General features: G+C 38.9%; 1 protein-coding gene across 1 annotated transcript; it reads right to left on the bottom strand.

Annotated features, from left to right (window-relative positions):
* Nucleotides 1-12,710: 12,710 nt before the first annotated feature.
* Mkrn3 (makorin ring finger protein 3) lies at nt 12,711-15,106 on the bottom strand. The gene has a single exon (XM_038313890.1). The coding sequence runs from the start codon at nt 15,016-15,018 to the stop codon at nt 13,414-13,416; it is 1,605 nt and encodes a 534-aa protein (XP_038169818.1). The 5' UTR covers nt 15,019-15,106; the 3' UTR covers nt 12,711-13,413.
* Nucleotides 15,107-19,960: the final 4,854 nt, after the last annotated feature.

The raw sequence follows: 19,960 nt of genomic DNA, 5'->3' as shown, positions 1-19,960 counted from the left end.
TTTAGCTCTGTGACCAGATAGGTGTCTATAAGTAAGTCTATTAATCCTTGATCTTTATGATTTACACAATGCTGTGGAGAATTATTCCCCGCCCCCAGTAAGAGATACCAAGGTTTTTCACAATGAGCAATCTTTAAAATTAATTTTTGTTACTAAATAATGGAACGGGTCTTACTGTAACACTTTCTGACAATGCAAATGTGCACTCATGCACATATTCATGCAAACACACATAGACACATATATACTACTTTGTTCTTAGTTGACCCTCTTCCCTCAAGTATCACCCCTTCTGAATGAAAATACATGTACAGTCTTCTGCTCCAAACTGTAAGACATTTCTTTCTGCTTACCAATCCAAGATTGATCCTATTAGGCCCTCTGGGTGGCCACGTGGTAAAACGGCTTTTTTTTTTGCTCCGTTTTTATTATTCGTACTGTAGTGGTAAGCTGGTGGACTTCTGCAGGCTGATCAACTGGAAAAGCAGCTTTCTATTTTGAATTTGTATAAAGAATATTAGTTTCCATAAAGCAATAGTCAAAAACCTCAGAACATCCTGTATAATGTTAACAAATTACCCAAACATAAACCTCTATCTATGACCTGTTTTCTTTTTGTATTTTTAAGAATTCAATGTATGTATTCAATGAAGTATTATGACAGATAATAACATCCGATTTACCTCTCAGACTCCCCTCAAGTTTCCCTCACAACTTCATGTCTTCTATTTTGATAGTAATCACTAAATCTACTTACCAGTCATTGTTGCATAGGATGATTGTAACAGAGGTTGAAAATTCTTTATAAAATGCTTGACACTAGCATATTATATTTTTTTTCGTAATGTTGAAGTTACATGTACAGTATTTGATGGGACATACTAAAAAACACAAAATATTTGCTTCACACACACATCTTAAAACATTGCATTTCTTTCAAGATGTTACCAATTGTTCATTGTATTGTTTTAATAATTCTTGTTGAATCGCTTTAACGACATTGTGCAACTTAACTCATTTTAGTTTATTTTCAGTATTATTTGATTTTTAATTATTATATTATTATTTGATCATAGGGTTGATTTGTAAAGATTTAATAGCAGAAACGTGATGTGTTTTAATAAAAGTGTACCTGCGCTGTAACAAAGAAATATGAACAGCTTCTTTGAAACACAAGCAAAAAGGCAAAAATTATTCTGACGGCTACTTTAGGAAATACTCTTCAAAAAACAGTTTCGTGGCATAAAACCCCTTCTGTTGTACTGTTACATTGGCATTCAAACCTCCTGGGACTTGTGAGGGGTTAAGAAGGAGACCTTGGTGCCTGAGACACGGTCGGGAATCTTCCCCAGTATTCATAGGCAGACTGGGGCTCGGAGCCGGCCTCTGGGGACCAGGGTTGGCTATGCCCCCGCCACCCTTCCCCCCTCCCCCTTCTGGTGCTTTAGATTGTTCTCATGCTTTGGTTGAGTGTCACCCCCTTAGAGAAGAGATCCCGCATCAACACCCCCAGACACCCTCCCAAATTGTGTTGCAGATTCTTGGCTGCCCGCCGCCAGGCAGGTGGTTCGCGCATTGGTGCCGGGGAGGCGGAGGGTGGAGCAGGGACGCAGCCCGGAACACAGCAGAGCTACGCCAATCTCAGCAGCAGAGCTGGGTCGGCCACGCGTGACCTACTAAAGGGACCCATGCTGGACACCAAAATCGGGGTCCTGCCAGGAAAAACCTCCCGGGATGTCCCCGCCACGCCTCCAAATCCCGTGCCGGAGCGTTTTACCGGCGGACTCAGCATAGCGCATGCGCGGGACAGCATCGGTGGAGACGGACACCGAGAAGGACCCCATGGAAGGAAGAAAAAGGGGGTGGGGGGAGACAAACACAAATCTTCAGCAAATCTCTGAGCGTGTTCAGCTGTCATTATTCGGGGAGAAAAAAGAAGAAGAAAGAAAAAAAAAAAACTTGTATTTGTCTGCATGTTCTTAAGCACTCTCCGTACTTACGTATTCGCCTTTGTCTCCTTCCTAATAGTCATGAACTGAACACTTCTGTTCGTTGTTGTTGTTTTACTGAGGTGCAGTTAAAAGTTTATACTGAAGTGTGACAGGTCTGATAAACGTTAAGTCCATCAGGGAGTCTAACTATAGAAGTCTGTGACCCGGCTCAGGTTTCCTTTAGCGATAACGATACGTAGCTGTAATTTGTTTTCTATCTCTTGTTCCTAAGCACAAGGTTTTAAAGTGTGCTGGTGCAAAGAATTGGTATTTTTAAAACATAGATTAAAAATAGGTTCTAAATAATTCTGCCTATCGGATGGAGAAATGTCTGGATCTTTAAAGTCTAAAAAACTTTTAAAAAAATCAAAACAAAAAGAACTGTTATTCTGTATGCTACATTAAAACATGACATTGCAAAGTTTCATACCTGTACAGATAAAATCATAAAAGTGAATGTTTGCTGCTGCCAAAAGACTCCTTGGAAATGGACACTTTCTGCCCTCCCTCCTCCAAAGAATACTAAGAGGCTTGACGAGGATGAAAAGAAAGGCGCGCTATAGTAGCAGGGATAAAAGTCCCCTTTAGAATAAATCTGAGTAGACCACATTACTTTTTTTGAAATAAAACTCATTTTCACTATAGTTATGTCTGTTACCCATAATCTCCTGTAGATTCTTGTGACCTATAACTTGTACAAGTTTTTTTTTAAGTCAATTTATAGGTCTTGTAAAAAAAAGGGGGGGGGGTAGTGTTAGCAGCCAAGAACACTGAAGGGAAAATGTGCAATTCCATTGCTCAGGGCTGGGTTGCCTCCGAGGCCTTTGTTACAGGGTCTGACTCTTACAGGGAATCACCGCCTTGCTTGCAAAGGAAACCATTTTCTTTAACCCATGGGATAACAAAGGTTTTTCGCCAAAGAAACAGCACGTACAGAAACTCTATACCTATTCTCCTCCCCAACAACGGTTAAGTCGTAGTTTGGAGATAATGTACCCTTTCCCAAGAGAAGGCCTGCCATATCAGGATACTTAGAAAGACCTTATGTGATTTGTGTACCAAGGTGCAAGTCATGGCCTTTGTCTCAACTACAAAAATTGTATTGATTATACAAACCTCAAAAATAAAGTTAACACGGGTATGGTACGTGCTGGATTTGAATGAAAGAGGCAAGAAGAGGAGCTAGAGAGATTGCTCCGCAAGGAAAAGTACTGGCTGCCCTGCTAAGGACATAGGGTGCTGGCAGCCCAGGACGGTCTTTAACTCCGGGTCTGAGGGACCTTCTTTTATCCTCTTCAGACACTGTATGCATGCATGCACATGGTGCACATACATGCATGTTGACAAAATACTCATACATTTAACAATAATTGTTTTAATGGTGATAGATCATTAGCTTAACTACCAAGCTGTCACTTGGAACACAGCTGAACACAACATGTGCATGCGGGTGCACACACAGACACACACAGCACTCTTTAGCATTGATTGATTAATCTTCCATCTGAAATTCTGTGCAGCTGCCCCACCTTTTCTGTGTTCAGTGTGAAATCACTTACAGACTTTGGGAGGGAATAACAAGCACATCCCATAAACTCAGACAGATGAACCTGAAGAGGAGGAATGGGTTGGGCAGAACACAGATGGAAGCCACTGTGATTATGTAATGAGGATAAAAGCTGATTAGATAGAGGCCATGCCAGACAAGAGAATTGAAGCAGTGGACCTGGGGATTTAGGAAAGTCAAAATGTCTTCATTTATTTCAACTCAATACATGGGAGAGATGTGAGATAAAAGTGCTAAGCTTGTTTTCCTGCTTGGAAGCTTTGAAGCTGTCACAAGAAAAACAAAGTAGAAATGCAGATATAAGGTGGACAGCATGAGTTCAGTGTCTAAATTCCCATAGTACAGTTAGAGAACGTCGTCATGCTGTGATGATGTACACATCAGTTGCTTTGTTCTGAAATGAACTTGATGATACCCACAATGCATTTGTTATATGGTTATAGGGTTTGTTCCAGGTGAGACTGAAGACAAAATTATTTTTGTCTTCAAAATTTTTGACAAAAATACGTAGAGAGAGCTGAAGTCCTGGGTGAATCGGCAATGGAGAAGGTGATGGAGTGTACACCATGAGGATCATCATCAATGAGAAGATGAGGACACAGCCATTGGCTAAGCAAGTTTCAGCGCAAATAGGGTCACAACAGAAAAACAGTGGGAGACCCAGAAAACAACAGAGGTGCTAGGATGGAAAAATGATCAATTAGCAAGGAAAAGAGAATCAAGTATTCAATACACACATGGATGGCGACAAGAAAACCAATCATTCAGGAGAAGAGAAGTAAGAAAAACATTCCTGAAGAAATGGTTTAAAACAAGAAAACATAGACATGTCATTTGTAAATTTATGTTATAGACAGTTTTCACACATAGAGCCAATGGAGAGATATGTAGGTGAAATGAAAAGTGGTACTCTGCGTGTATTCATGTTTTTCTATGGAATATCAACATGGGCTCATGTATGTTCGGGCATGTTTTGGGTATGTTTCTGTGTGAAATGAGCATGTGTTTTTCAGTGTCTATTTGTATTTTCATTTTTATAGTTTGAATATATGAGTATATTAGAAGGCTGTGACTCTTAATTTTGTGTGCACATGTGTAAATGCTTTATGAGTTGTGTGAGCATTTATGTCAATTAATTTCTATGTGTGTGAAAACGGTTTCTGTGTGCAATATGCTGTTGTGTTTGCTAACAAGTATATTATTATGGAACGCCTTGAAAGGATGCCTATGCATTTGTGCATGTTTGGGTGTATAAAGCGTATAATGATTCCACAGCTACCCTGGTTCTTACTCTCAATTGCTTTAATTCCATATCCAAGTGAGAATCTGCAAACACATCTTTCTGTGCCCTTAAATATGTTTTATGATAGCAAATACGCAGGTGGATGGCTTATACTTGTGTGAAGTGCATTCGAATATGAATACATATACAATGAGACCTGTGTTTTAAGTGTGTCTTTTAAAGTGTTTGATCATGTGGCAGCTTGGGACTGTGTGATTACTTTGCCTATGTACATTTCTCTATGTGTATGCCAGCAAATATATACTGAATATGGAATTTTGTGGCTGTCTATAAAAGTGTGCATTTGTGTGGGGGGTTTTATGTGTATAGTATAGTGGGCACCTGGGTTCGGGCAGGACAAAAACTTTGTCTCCTCAGACATTTTCTCACAGTCTAATAGGAATTACCGTGTCATATTTCACACAGTTGCCCATTGTGTAAGGATCATCTCAGTGTATTGAGACTATATCGTCAAATATCTATGATTTTATTGCGATCAGAACACCCAAATTTTATTTTCTACTTATTTTAAATATCTTACTGCTAAATACAATAACTTGTCTGTGTAAGACCAGAATTCATTCTTCTTTGCCTCTGCCATCGTGATCATTAACTACTCTCCCTATTCACCCATCTTCTCTACACGCCCTGACCTCTGCTCACTGCTATTCAGCTCTCACTTCAATTAGCTCAGCTTTGTTAAATTCCACAGGAGTGAAATCATTCAGTTCCTGCCATCTTGTGTGTCAATTTTTAAAGAAAATTGGTTTCTAGGTCTAGCTATATTGTAGCAAACAGTAGCGTTTTTTATCGTATCACAAGCAGATGTATATCTATTGACATATAAAATAAATAAACCTAAAAGATAAAAGAGCACATATAGCAAAGAGATGTAGGAAAGCGGTGTGACAGCCTAGAGTATAACACACACAAGCTACATCTTTAACAAGGAGCTAAAATCCCAAATATTCAAATTCAATAACCCAAAAAAACCAAACAAACCCTACGTGAATTTAACATGGGCCATTGCTTTGTGTGCTATCTACTTGTAGTGAGGGTCCATGTTCATATAAAAATGTGTGCTTGCACAGATAAAGGCCACAGGCAAATGTTGGGCGTCCTCCCAGGGATCCGGTTATCATTTCTATTATTATCAAGCTCTTTACTTCAGAAAGCTCAAGTGAATATAGATGAAGAGTACAAAGACATGTGCAAGACTGTATTGAACTTTATAATTTGTATTACCACAGGGCTATACCACAGCTCATGACCCATAAGATGCCTGCATCTGTAGGAGCTGTAAGAACTAGCTGTTTTCCTGGGCATTCCAGCAGTGATTCATTGCTTGGTTTCACACTGAAGCCCAGTCTGGCCTTCGCTTACAGTACCCCTGACTTGGTCTCCAAATGCTTTACAGACATGTGCCACCACACATGGCTTTTCGTTATTTAAATAATGTTTCTTTTTGAAGTTCAACAAATGATATTTTGATTCTTCACAAAACAAAGGAGTCTGATGTATTAAAAATCTGACAATTTTCCACTCTACATTGTGATTTCTGTGTACAGTTGCCTAATATATTGCACATGTGTGTACGTATTTTATATACATGTAGGGTTTTATATCTGTAACATATGTATCTGTATATATGTAATAATTGTATGGCTACTCTGAGATATTTTTACACATATAAACAGGCATTATTACTGTGTCTGTATGAATGACTTAATTCTATAAACTTTCACACGTGTTCCTCTTCACACAATGTTTCCCATGGAGTCTTCTGTGTTTGTTTCACTCTTAAATCTGTAGCCTTAAAATTCTACGGGGTTCATGTACCATGCTTATCCAGCTGCCAACTTACATTGTGCTTACTAGCAAATTTTTACTCTTCTGATGGAGGTTTCTGTTTTTATAACTGAGTGATTTCATAGTGGAGACCACTCCTCCAAGTCACATTTATGTACCAGTAGCATTCTTAAAGGCCATGTAAAATATTAACTGTTACCCCAAACCTCAACACAGTGTTTGCAAACACTTGGGGCTTAGACAAATTTAAATTTTGCAGTTTTAATAAGTGCTGTGATTAAGGATGCTTGAAAAGGTTTCCCAGTTTATAAGGACTTGTATTGCATCTTCTGTGCAGGTTTTCTTCATATTTTTACTAACTTATTAATAAAATTAATTCAGTTTTGTTAATTTACCTTGTTTTACTGAAGACACTGTGCATTATAGAAGTTCCTGTGTGACTTATCATTGTTTAAACTTTTTTTTTCATTTTACTATTATGTGTATAGGTGTTTAGCCAGCATGTATGTCTTATGCACCACATCCATGCCCTGTCCATGCCCACAGAGGATAGAAAATGGCATCAGATTCCTTGGGACTGGAGTTACGGACAGTTGTGAGCTTCCAGATGAGAACTGGGAATTGAACCAAGATGTTCTAAGTGCTCTTAACTTTGTAGCCATCTCTCCAGCATCCCTACATATTTTTTTATTTTTGAATAATTATAAAGAAAGCTGTTCTTCTGGGCTTGCCTCATGCAAATTTTTGGGTCTCAGCTTAAGATAGTTAGATCTGTAGGACAATGCACCAGCTGAGAAGTCAGATTTGGAATCTGATGAACTATCACTGCCTCACTAAATCTCAGTTTTCTCATTGGCTACAAGCTATTAATAATAGAATTTACATGTTAGGATGATTGGAAAAATCATCCTAATATCTGTAGAACAAGCAGAAGCAGCACATCATAAGCTCCATTCAGTTTTTAACTAGATATTGGTGTTAAGAATTCTGTCCAAAATGTTTTAGAAAGATGTTCCTGACTATAAGACCTTTAAGTCCCATATTAATTTTCTAAATGGTTTTGCAGTTTCACACACTGTTTATGAATAACACCAAGTTGTTTTCATGATTTGTATAAGCTTGAATCTGGTCTCTTTACGATAAATACACTCTCTTGATAAGTATTGTGGTACATGGGTGTATCAGCATACACACACACACCACTTTAAAAGTTTTAAAATACATGAATCTGAATGCTACACTTCACCTCTTCATACTTGGGGTATACATCAGGGTTCACTGACTGACTCATTCCCCCTTGTTCTCTAGCTAGGCTTTTGTTTCACTTCCAGAGTAGTACCCGACCAACAGAGCTGTGTTTCCATGTAGTTGAGATAGAATCTTGATAAACAGCATAGTCAGGCATCAAACTCATCATCTTCCTGCCTTTGCCGACAGAATGCTAAGATTACAAGCACTTGCTACTAAGCAAGGCTTTCTCTCACTATTATAAACAGTTCAGACTTTACTAATAGTGTTTGCTACAAGACAGATTTCCCTAAGGTTCTTCCTTTTAAAAAAATATACATAAATGGCCTACTTAAACTTCATTAAGATATCATTAAATCTACAGGTAGTTATAATATTCCCTATCAAATTAGGTGGAATACAACTTCATTTCTTAAGTATTCTTTAAGACTTCTTGAAAAGTAGCTGGGTGGTGGTGGCGCACACCTTTAATTTCACCCTTGGGAGACAGAGGCAGGTGGATCTCTGTGAGTTCAAGGCCACCTGGTCTACAAGGGCTAGTTCCAGGACAAGCCCCAAAGCTACAGAGAAATTCTGTCCCGAAAAACCAAACCAAAACAAACCAAAATAAAAAAACCAAAAGAATCAGCCTTCTTAAAAAGTGGTTCTTTTGAAGGTTTTATATATTAGTATCTATTTCTGCACCTTGCTACAATAATAACAGGACTTTTGCTGTGTTTCTAAGTTTTGCTTTTTAATGAAAATTTCATAATAAAATTTTCAGTGTTCACTTAGCTTTTTTTAATTTTCTATGCAATTCTGGATTTTAAATATACACTGTTTCGGCCATTAAGAGAGAAAGCTGCATTCTCTCTGGAAGACGTCACATCTGTTTGTTTCCTTTTGTTCTTTTATTAATTTGTACAGATTTACCCATTAAAACAATGCTTACTAACAACAAAAAGAGAACTCCTTCTCTCCTGATCAAAATCAAAACATAATTTTGATTAGGAGTAACATATTAAAAGGATAAAAATGCTGAAATATTTTACTGTGGTTGCACTATTTATTACAAGACAGTTCATAAGATTGAGCATTTGTGTGTTTAACTGTTAACTGTGTTACAATTGATATAAAATTTTCAATCATAACACATGAATAAAGGTAACACTTTCCATTCTTTAATTTTTGAGTCAGGACTCAAAATAATTTATTATTTAGGCATTTTATGAAGAGCCATATTTTAAATAAAATATGGTATAATATTCTCCTTTTATGTTAGTTTTTGGGTTTCTTTTTAGTTGTCATTTGGCTGAACAATACATCCTCATGTTTGCTTAATAAACCCCACTGTATGTTGTTTTCATTTCTGTTCATTTTGTTGATAAAGATGGGTAGTGTAGTATACATTTTGTGTTATTTTAATGCAATCTCTCTATTTAATGCTTTAATTTTTATCTTGATTTTTTTTAATTTACGTGAATTTAATAAAACTCAGAATTCAAAGGATATGCACAAATTGAATTATGGATGCCAAAAATAGATATTACATGCACTTTACATTACCAAACTGATTTAATAATCTTTAGATACATGAAGATATTTTCATGGTTATTTAGTGTGATAAAAATATCTTTTACTCTGTAATCTTTATTTTCCTAGAATACATCCCAACCCTTCCATTTAATTCTAATACGTTATTAAGTATCACATTTAGTTCTGGGCCAAAAATCATAGCAAGATCAATTCCTACTTAACTTTGAATTAAATTGGCCATTTTACTGTGATCCATTATACAGTCAATTATTTTTGGTCGGTAGCCCATCAATGCTGCATGTATTTTCATGGCAAGATTTTTGACATGTTAATTATCTCTTGACACTAGTATTATGTTATTTCCCAATAGTACCTTTTCTCATCAATACCCCAGTGCCATTCAGTTGCAGTTTGGGATAAGCTATGGCAGCAGAAACCACAGTGCTGAGATTGATATGTACAAACAGCAGTGCACCAAGGTGTGCATTGACTGTGGACTGGTAACATTTCACTAAGTCTGTGAAATTCTGTATCTTCACTAAGTGATACCTTTGTAAACTCCACCAGCATGGTTATATCTGTGTACATCCACCAAATTTACACTCAGGAAGCGTAAAGTAATTAAATGTGTTTCATCAGGCTTTCTGCGGCAGCTAGAAAGACATTTCTCTTAAGAGTTCCTAAGCTCTTTTGAGGTGGGGGCAGCCTGATCTGAATTACTCACAAAGCAAACTTTTGTGAGGCAAGGGGTCTTTTGTTCCCCCAGAAGAGCAGGCCTGGAATTATAGTCTTCTTGGGAAAGATGAGAAAAATTCACTTGGCTTTGGTGGCTGTGACATCTGTTATTAACCTCTTTCTCAATGACCTGATGAGTGAAGAAGGAATTTTGATTTTTCAAAAGCATCTTGTTATTTCTCCATTATGCATCTACCATAAAAAATATTCTTGTTGTTTGGGATTCTTAAGCAAGTAAATCGAACACATTTAGTTTTAAGTATGATTTTATTTCTGCTGGAAAAAGTCTATTAAAATTATTAATGTAAGGCTAATAGATACTACACCTATATCCTACAAAAATAATCTCAAATTAATTTTTACTCCAAATTCCAAAGATTCATAAAAGAAAAACCTAGAATGATCATATTCAGCCACTTGGGTTGAGAGACATGCAGATTCCACATAATTATAAACCCTTTTAAATGTTTTGTGCTTTTTCCCTACAGTGCCTTTGTTCTGCACAATTATCATACAAACAGATAACACTGCACCCATTTCTCCTATGTATAAACTGAGGTAGAGGACACAAGAACTCACTTTGATGGCATGGGTGGCAAGAGGCTCAACTGGGCCTCTATTTTGCCCTGTAATCTGTCTTCTATGCCATTTTTCTACTAGGTTTTAAACCATAATAACTATTGAAATTAATATGACTTCCTATTACAACACTCAATGAATAAAATTCTGTAATTTCATGAGGCTGTGCAGTGTACATTAGGAGACAGTCCAAAGCCTTCAAAGCTCAAATCAATGCCCCCATCAGATCTTAACTATGGAAATTCCTTTGAGGGCTGACAGTCAGCAGTCCTTGATTGAAAGTGCCCCATTTGGTCACATTTCTTGTGGCTTATCCGACACACTCCCAACTCCTAGCCTATGGGAAAACACCCAGCTGTCCAGGGACTTCCTAACTGTTGCATTGCTTGGAATTAAGAGGAAAGAATAGCCAGGTGGTGGTAGCGCACAACTTTAATGTCAGCATTTGGGAGGAATTGGCAGGTGGATCTCTGTGAGTTTGAAAACAGCCTGGTCTACAAGAGCTAGTTTCCAGGACAGGCTCCAAAGCTACAGAAAAACCCTGTCTCAAAACAACAACAACAAAATAAAAAAAAGAGGGGTGGAGAATTATGGCATATCTCACAGGGCCACATAGTTTCAGAGTACCAGAAGAGAGGACATGCTACGATATAAAAAGCTGAGCTACACTGTAAACAAAAGACTGAAACACTGAGCTATGCAACTCAGACAGAAACTGCAAGACACCCCATTTTGTGGAAACTTGTCCATGCCCTGCTGCACCTGGCTGATCAACCCATGTGTAAAAGATGCACATTAATTAAGCCACACACTTTTTCTGAGCCTTAGTATGAGCAGGTAGAGGTAGCAGAGCCATCTAATCTCAAGTGCCATGCAAATATATTGTTTGTACTCAATTCTTGCTGTAAATGCTTTTCCCAACTCATTTATTTCATCTCATAGGAAAAATTCTAAGTGCCAAGCAAGGTAGTTCCGAAAAGCGTACTTCAAGCTATGCTTTGTAACAAAACACAAATTCTGCATGTTGGCTTTGTTACAGTCAGAACATGGTGCACAACAGAAAATGAAGACCCACAGTATAATTTTGAGCAACTTCATTCAAGAAAAATACACTGTTCTACAAAATTGGGAGGCTTGAAACTGTACTGTTTAGTGACTGCATAAAAAACATTTTCATTTCCTAAAAGATACAGTAAAACTTTCCACTAGACACTTGAATTATGTGGCCTCTGTGAACTAGTCATTTGCTTAATGTGGTCACACAGAGTGAAAAATAGGAAGATACATAATCTAGGCTAACTAGTTTATTGCTTTTACATGTTTCTCCTCCTGCAGTGTTTAATAGAAACTTGGTCTTTTATACTGACAGTATCTACAGTTACTTTTCCCCCCAATCCTCCTGATTTTTTAACTATAATTGTAGTAGTATGTAGTTTAAGTAGAATGTAGTTTTATTTAAAGCAAGTAAAATCAACTTTAATTTTTTTAAATGGCTTTTATATTGAATTATGGCTTATTTGTATTAAAAGATTTCAGGATTTTTATGTTTAACATTTTTAAAGTCCTATGCCTCACTTTTAAATTTCCACTCTTATATTCTGACTGTTTTCAATATTTTCATTTTCTCTGATTGCCTTAGAATTTTTATTATGAAAACCTTTCATCAAAAATCCTTTGTTTGTAACATATAAAAAGACCCAGATATTTAAGATATGACTATAAACAACTGTGTATTTGAGTTCAGGAATTGTCACCGTTAAGGAAAATGAGATGATGACTACATGCAGAGGCACATATGTTTTGTAGTTATTAACAACAGAGCTGTTAATGCTGCCATAAGAAGTATCAAAGTCATGCTTTATAAGTCCTTTAAAAAGAGTCCAATACACATAACAGTCATTTTTATTAGGTGCTAATCACTGACATCAGTGCAGGGGCAGAGAAATTATCCACACAATTCACACACAGTCCATACACCTAGACTTTAACATTGGGCTTTCATTTATGGATTTATTTCATCACTTCAAACATATATTATGGTGTATATCTGTTTCCAAATACATCTTTGTATACATATACGCATATATATCATTCTTAAATATATATTTCCAAATATAAATAATTTCACATCAAGCCAAACAGGATAAAAACATGTAAACATATGCACTTCATTTTGGTCAAGTAAAACAGAATCACAAAGTAACCACAAGTTAACAAGTGCACTTGAAAGAGAAGGGAAGAAACAGACATGTAAACAAACACAGACAGCAGCTGCAAGGCCCTGTAAGGGTCCATTTTTTTAAGGCTATATAGCAAAAAGCTCATAATTCAGTTAAAGACTTTTGTCACCTTGTCACATTTACTCTTAAGGGACTTCACAATGAGATACTGTAAACACTAGACTAGAAGTGATTGAATCCTGTTGGAAAAAGACACCACAATTCATCAGCTGACAGAAATATTAATTCCACCAAACAATACTTTTAAGATTTCTTGTTATTTTATAACACAGAATAACATCACAATCCTAGTGCGAAGAAAAGGGAAATAGAGGGAAAAACAGCAATACTGCATAAAGATTGCCTCAACAGCCTTTGAAAGCAATAGGTTTGTCAGTCGATAAAGGGAAATAAGCAACAGCAGACAACAGAGTGTTAGCAGATTAGACCACATGCCACAGCATGATACTACAGATTCAAACTGAAATATTCTTCCAGCTGGTACTGAAGCAAGAGCCAACGGTTATCAGAGAAGGAAGAATTGCCTCTCAGGCAAAGCAACTTCTTAAGCAACTGATTGGCCAGGCGAAGCACAGCAAACTCCTTTTTACGGCTTTTAAGCAGCACTTTTCCCTCTCGCAACTGCACAGGCTCCAAAACTTGATGCCAGTATGCATTTGATGATCCACCACCATCTGGCCTTGGAGGCTGCTCTCTCCAGCCCTCAGGGTATTCATGCTTGTAAAAACAGAATTCTCCAAATGGGCAGTGACCTAAGCCTCCAGCAAAATATCTGCAGTCTTTCTGGCTCATTCCCTCCTTATATTGCTGAACAAGTTTCTCCTTCTCCTCTTCCTCCTCCACCCAGAACTCACTAGGAATAACAAAGCCAGAGGAGACCCTGCATTGTGGGCAGGACTTACTGATCCTGTTCTCAAACTGTGTGGCACTTCTCCACCTGCGGATACACCTAAGACAGTAGGTGTGGTTGCAGCTGAAAAGGATGCCAAAGCGGCGGTCGCTGGGGTCAGCTTTCTCATAGACAACCTCCATACAGATGCCACACACTTTGTCCATGCTGCGCTGCACAGCAAAGGAGAGTTCCATATCTCTCTCATGTGCTTCAACGCAGGCCCGCCTATGAGCTTCCTGCTGGGTTGCATCCCAAGGGTGCAAGACCTGATGCCCGCACATGTCGCATATTTCTCCATGGGGGTATGCACAACTCTCCCCACGGAGGCATTGTCCCCGGGCAGCATAGCGGCAAAGCGGGAGCGGCATTGGCACTGGCATCGGCATTGGCACTGGCATCGGCATTGGCACTGGCATCGGCATTGGCATTGGCATCGGCATCGCCATGCCTATAGCCATGTGCTCTCTCTCAAATTCCGGGCTCTGCGGGGGAGCCTCGGGACCATGTGGGGGGACCATGCGACCTCGGTAGGGCTGTCCTGGAACAAACTCAATTGCTCCCTCCCAGCCTTCAGCACCCGCTCCTCCCGCAGCGGCTGCTGCTAGGCCCGCATTGTCAATCTCTGCTTCAGAGAAGCCCCCTTCAGCAGCTGAGCCAATCAGAGGCAAAAAGCTGGAGGATGCAGCAGGGGGGGCTTCCGCCACTTCCTGAGTCGGGGGCTCCCATTGAGTGGCCATCTTGGGCCCTCTATCTGCAGAGGCCCCAGGCTGGGAATCTTGCCCGCCCCTAGCTTTGCGCCGCCCAGAGAGGTCGTGAGAGTAACGACAGTTATCGCCCTCCTTGCACTGCCCATGCAGATAATACCTGCAGAGGATTTGCTTGGTCCAGCTGCCGCTGTTCCGCTCAGAACCAGACCTGGCTCCGCCCCCTGCGGCTGGAGCTGGCCTCAAACTCGCCGCGCGTCGGTCCGCTGGCCCAGGAGCCACACGGAGCGGTGACAGGCCCGACGCCTCTTGCACAGAAGCTGACCTGACTGCTCCAGAAGCTCCGGAGGCCTCAAACTCAGGAAGGGGGGGACCAGGCACAGCCTCCCCCCCCTCAGCTCCTGCCTCGTCTCCTGTGGCCCCCAGGGGCCCCAGGGGAGCTGCAGACTCTTCCATTTGTATTGCCTGTCCCTTACTCTGTCCAAAAAGTGTAATATTATATCTATTTTGTGTCTGAATCGGCGGAGCTGGAGCTGGAGCGATCTCCGCCGCTTCCTGGCAGGAAGTGCACCAATTTTTGTCTTCCCACCAGAAACCGGCTCCCTGTGAACTTTAGTTCCGACCTGTTTCCCGGCAGACGGACACTTCCGGTCGAAACACCAATTTCCGGAGTCGAAGCGGAAGTTGGTTCCGCCATGTTTTTCTCGCGCCGGCATGGGCTGGCGGAGCCGCCGGCGTGTGTCTGAAGCCCCCTGGCCCCCGTTTGCACACCCTGTCCCCTCGCGGTTGTTGCGCAACCACCCCTGGTTTCGATTGTACGCGTCATCTTCGTTTACTTTCGTTTTGTGTCAGAAGACGCTACGATCGTCGCCTTTGCGCTCGGCGGCTCCGGGAGTGTTTTAAAACGTTTCGCATAGGCTTCACAAACTATTTCTCGGCGGATTCCGCCTTTCGCCTGCGGGCGGCGGATTTTTAAAACCCAGCCGAGCCCCGCCGAAGCGAAGCTATTCTCTCGGCGGATTCCGCCTTTCGCCAGCGGGCGGCGGATTTTTTAAAATCCAGCAGCCGAGCCCCGCCGAAGCGAAGCTTTTTTCTGCAGCGGCGGCGCGTATAGAAGTGACGGGATTTCTTGGGGGTTTTCTTCCCTCGAAGGGTTAACGTTTAAGGGTGCGCTTTAATTAGAAGGGAGCCCTCTGCCTGAAGCTATTAGCGCCATTCAGGTGCCCGCCTTTGTTGCTTTTATTTTCCTCCCCCCCAGCAGTGTAGAAGCTGGGGCCTTAGCGGCATTGATGATGACCCGGGTTTTAACTTTTATGTTCTTTCGCTGCTTGGAGACTCTTTGTGTGCCGCCTTTCTTTACATTCTATACAGAGACTTTCAGAATACCAGCCCTGCACCGTTAAGTGGCTCATTCCCATTTCCACACCGATTTTTTTTATTTTGCATATATATTCTATCGGGCTAATAATTTTATACGTTATTTCTAAAATGCTAAGTGTATTTACCGTGGTCACATACTGATTTTTAGAGTGTAGTTTTATGTTTTTTAGCGTAATAATCATGCTTTCTTCCTGTCCCTACTTGTTTATTTGAATATACAATGTTTCAAATATTTAATTTACTATTCTTATTTCTAAAAATAGCATTTTGCTTGCCAAAACAATTCTATTAGAAAAAAAACTTAAACCCTAAGTTTAAAGAAACTATTAAATGTCTATGATATACTCATCCAAGTCAAAGTGTAAGTCGCTACTAAACAAAACCAACGAAACAATACGACGCAAGGAAGAATATTAAACAATAAAAGTAAGAAAACTAGGGAAATGAAGCAAAATAAACGTGAAATAGAATAGAATAAGCTTAAGGATTCTTGAGCAAATTATTAAGAAAAATAGAAAAGGTTCAGATCTCGACTATCACACGTTAAAAGAGCCAACACTAATTAATAACAAACCTTAAAGCCATGGAATGTTTTCAGTACCAATAATTTATAACAAACCTAAGAATGATCATATGATATTAAATAAATGTTTTGAGCATGAAACATGCACCTTTTCATTAAATGGTTATATATCTAGAAATGTACATTAGACAATATATCAGAAACAGAAGTAAAGATCTATTAATTAAATTGCCTATGTGATTTAAAAAATCAAATGAGTTATTTTAAAACTTACTCGGAAATAAACATAAATTTTGAAATGCTTGTACTGTTTTAAAGCCTCTACTTGTACAACAGGTCAAAGAAAAGCATAAAATAGGTCAGAATCAGAAAGTAATGGTTCGTTAGCAGGTGAACATTGATAATGTAGAGAAATCTATGTGCTTATACACATGTTTTGGAAATACTGTGTAGAAATTCAATAAAGAAAAATTTCTATACCATGTAAACAGATGTAAAGGACCCTTAAACATTTATGGATGGCATTTATGGTGATAAATGTTGTTTGTCCTATGAACTTCATTGTGATCAATTGAAAATCAATTTTACTTAGATGTAAGAGGGGTCCTTCATGATCCATATTTAATATTTTTAAAGGCTAACTTTTTGATTTAATAGCCATTCCCATGTTTTCTATCATGAATCAAGAAACTCTTAGTTGTATGTCCTTTGACCTTTTCATAGACATTGGCTTTGCCAAAACTTGACACATCTAAACTGTCTAAAACATACTTCTCTTTAGACTTCAAGCTATAATAGTTAATGAGGACTCATTTAACAGTCCAGGAAAATTTTATACATAAAAAAGCTTATGGTATAGATTTTAGCCTTATATAGCAAATTATCCACAATTCACAAATGTAATAATATTGACTATTTGCAGATCTCATGCCCATTTGTTCAGCAGTAATTTACCCCAAATACTACATATAAATCACACTGAACTTTTTATACGCCATTAGAAATTACTGTGAACAATTTTTAGGTATGCTTTCTAGTTCACTAGCCTCCTTTTACTTCTGAAGAATTGAAATATAGCTTAAGTTGCTCAGAATCTCTATTTTAATTTTGAAATTATAATTCAGACAACCACTTTAGACTAATACCCACTATATTAAACAGTTTACTTTAGCGTTGAAATTAAGCACACTGTTTCCTCAAACTTTAAGGAATGGAAATATAGCCAAAATGTATCCTAATATTCTCAGGGCTTTACTGCTAGTGCTGGATGATATGTGCTTCTGTATCCCCAACTGTTTGGCTTTCAGTCATGTGTATGTTGTGTCTTCTAATTCATATTGACTATACATGCAATAGTGCTATTTAGTAATAGTATATTATGAATTAAAGTCATATACTGAAATCTTTAAAATCCCACAGTAGACCATTGACTGTAAATACTAGTTAGGGTATCTTGACAGATATAAACAGCTGTTTTATATATTGGACAAGTTACTACATACAGAGAGAGTACTTTCTCTGACCACCTGAATCCACATTCCTTTTATTCCTTTCTTTGATCATTATCTCCTTTGTTTGTTTACTTATTTTAGCATTGATATATTCACACAGTCTCAGAAAACATACCTCTGATTGTTTCTTCAGCAGAACTGTCTTTTCTCAATTAAACCCAGAAGACCTCAGGGGGATGAGCTTCAACGAAGGGTCTCCAGAATGTCAGCAATAGGATATCCAAGTAGAGCAAGGAACAGCACAGCTCTGGGCAAAGCTGTGTGATGAACCATGCTACTAGGGCACAGACTGACAAGGGCAAAGGTGGAGGTTGAAGACCCTACACAGGAGAGGGAATGAGTAGACAGCTTGACAGATAGCTGCAGACACTGGAGCCTGGACTGTGGTACTGTGTGGAAAAAGCAGCTGTCCCATGCCTTTCTTCCCTAGCCGCGGGGCTGCTGAGCCCACCCCCACACAGAGCCCACCCCCACACATTCAACATGTCCACAGTTCAAAAGAACACAATAGCCTTAATGCAACTTCTTTCATCGTACTGCTGTGCTCCAAGTACTCTTTCAATGGTACTGGACAGGCAGCTGGGTACAGGGATTAAAGGTCTAGTTGAGCATTATGGTTTCACGTCCTCCACTATTTAACTGACATCTTTGTGTCACAAGCGTTAATTTTACACTTGTACAGTGTTTAATCAGCAAAAGAGTGCTAACAGTGTTAATAAAAACTGATCCAGGACAGTGGTGCATGGCTATAATTCTAGTACTAAGGGTGGAATTGAGAGTAGTCCCATGAGTTTCAGGCCAGCCCTAGCCTGTGTTACATAGTAAGACCTTGATTCAAAAAGAAAATAAAAGCAAATGATGACTGCTTCACAAGTGTACTTTAAGTATTAAATTTATTTCATGCACAGAGATGAAATTATTTGAACAATACCAGTGCCTAGAGCCAATATTTCAGAAATTTACACATATTATCTTGAAATTTAAAAGGCTGTTTTATGTAATTCTAGTTCAAAAGTTTAGATATGGGCATCTTTCTGCATGCAGGAGGGCATTTGTCTCTCTGTTACTGTGATGGCCATGGGATTATGTTGGGGATCAGAATGGAAATTCATGGGTGGCTATACCCCTCTTGTGATGGCACTGAGTGAACAACTGGATAAAATAAGATCACTTATTGAATTTTATTGTCAAAATCGCTCACATGTCTCTGTGTGTGCTTTTGTGTGGTGTGGTGTGTGTGTGTGTGTGTGTGTGTGTGTGTGTGTTGCCATAAACCACATTACAGGTCAAAGGCCAACCTCTGATATATATTCTCAGCTTCTACTCCATTTGAAGTAAGATCAATTTGCTATCCATTGTCTTGTCTGCCACAGTATGGCCTATCAGCTTTGGTGTAGTCTCAAGTCTCCCTCTAAGCATAGGAGCACTGTAATCACAGACAGGTACTTTTTGTCCTGGACTTTAAATGTCATTTTGTGAACTTGAACTCAGATACACAATTTAAGGCACAATTTAAGGGTTTTTATCCACTGAGTCATATCTCCAGCCTTCAAAGAGTTTTTTAATTTCAGTATGTATGTAGAAGAGGATTAAATAATACTGTAGCCATTTACATGCAAGTCTAGTCAAGTCATATCCATTATGATAACAAGTACACTGATTTGTGCATAGTATAATCAGCATTGACAATTTCATTATAACTTTTGTAGGCTTATTAAGACTTTTATGAAAGCCTCTTTAATGCAGGCTTAAGCATAATAAGATGAAAGGTGCTCATAAGAAAGTAAGACACAGCTAGGAACATGTGGGTGGGCTTCTCAGAGACTAGTTGTGTGGGCTGTTCTACACATGTAAAATTAAGCTTCATGTACATGTCGTCTTGGTCATATTTTTTGCATCTTATACACCTGTAAAATATCATCAGGATTCAGTTTAAAAGACCAGTTTCTGTGAGGCTAATATTTCCTGCCAAAACAAAGGAAGA

Source organism: Arvicola amphibius, chromosome 12 (assembly GCF_903992535.2).
Source record: "Arvicola amphibius chromosome 12, mArvAmp1.2, whole genome shotgun sequence".
Lineage (NCBI taxonomy): Eukaryota > Metazoa > Chordata > Mammalia > Rodentia > Cricetidae > Arvicola > Arvicola amphibius.
This window is presented reverse-complemented; position numbering and strand designations above follow the sequence as displayed.

Bases quoted from the DNA above. Each gene is read 5' to 3' on its own strand.
- Mkrn3 (XM_038313890.1), bottom strand. From the start codon at position 15,018: ATGGAAGAGTCTGCAGCTCCCCTGGGGCCCCTGGGGGCCACAGGAGAC.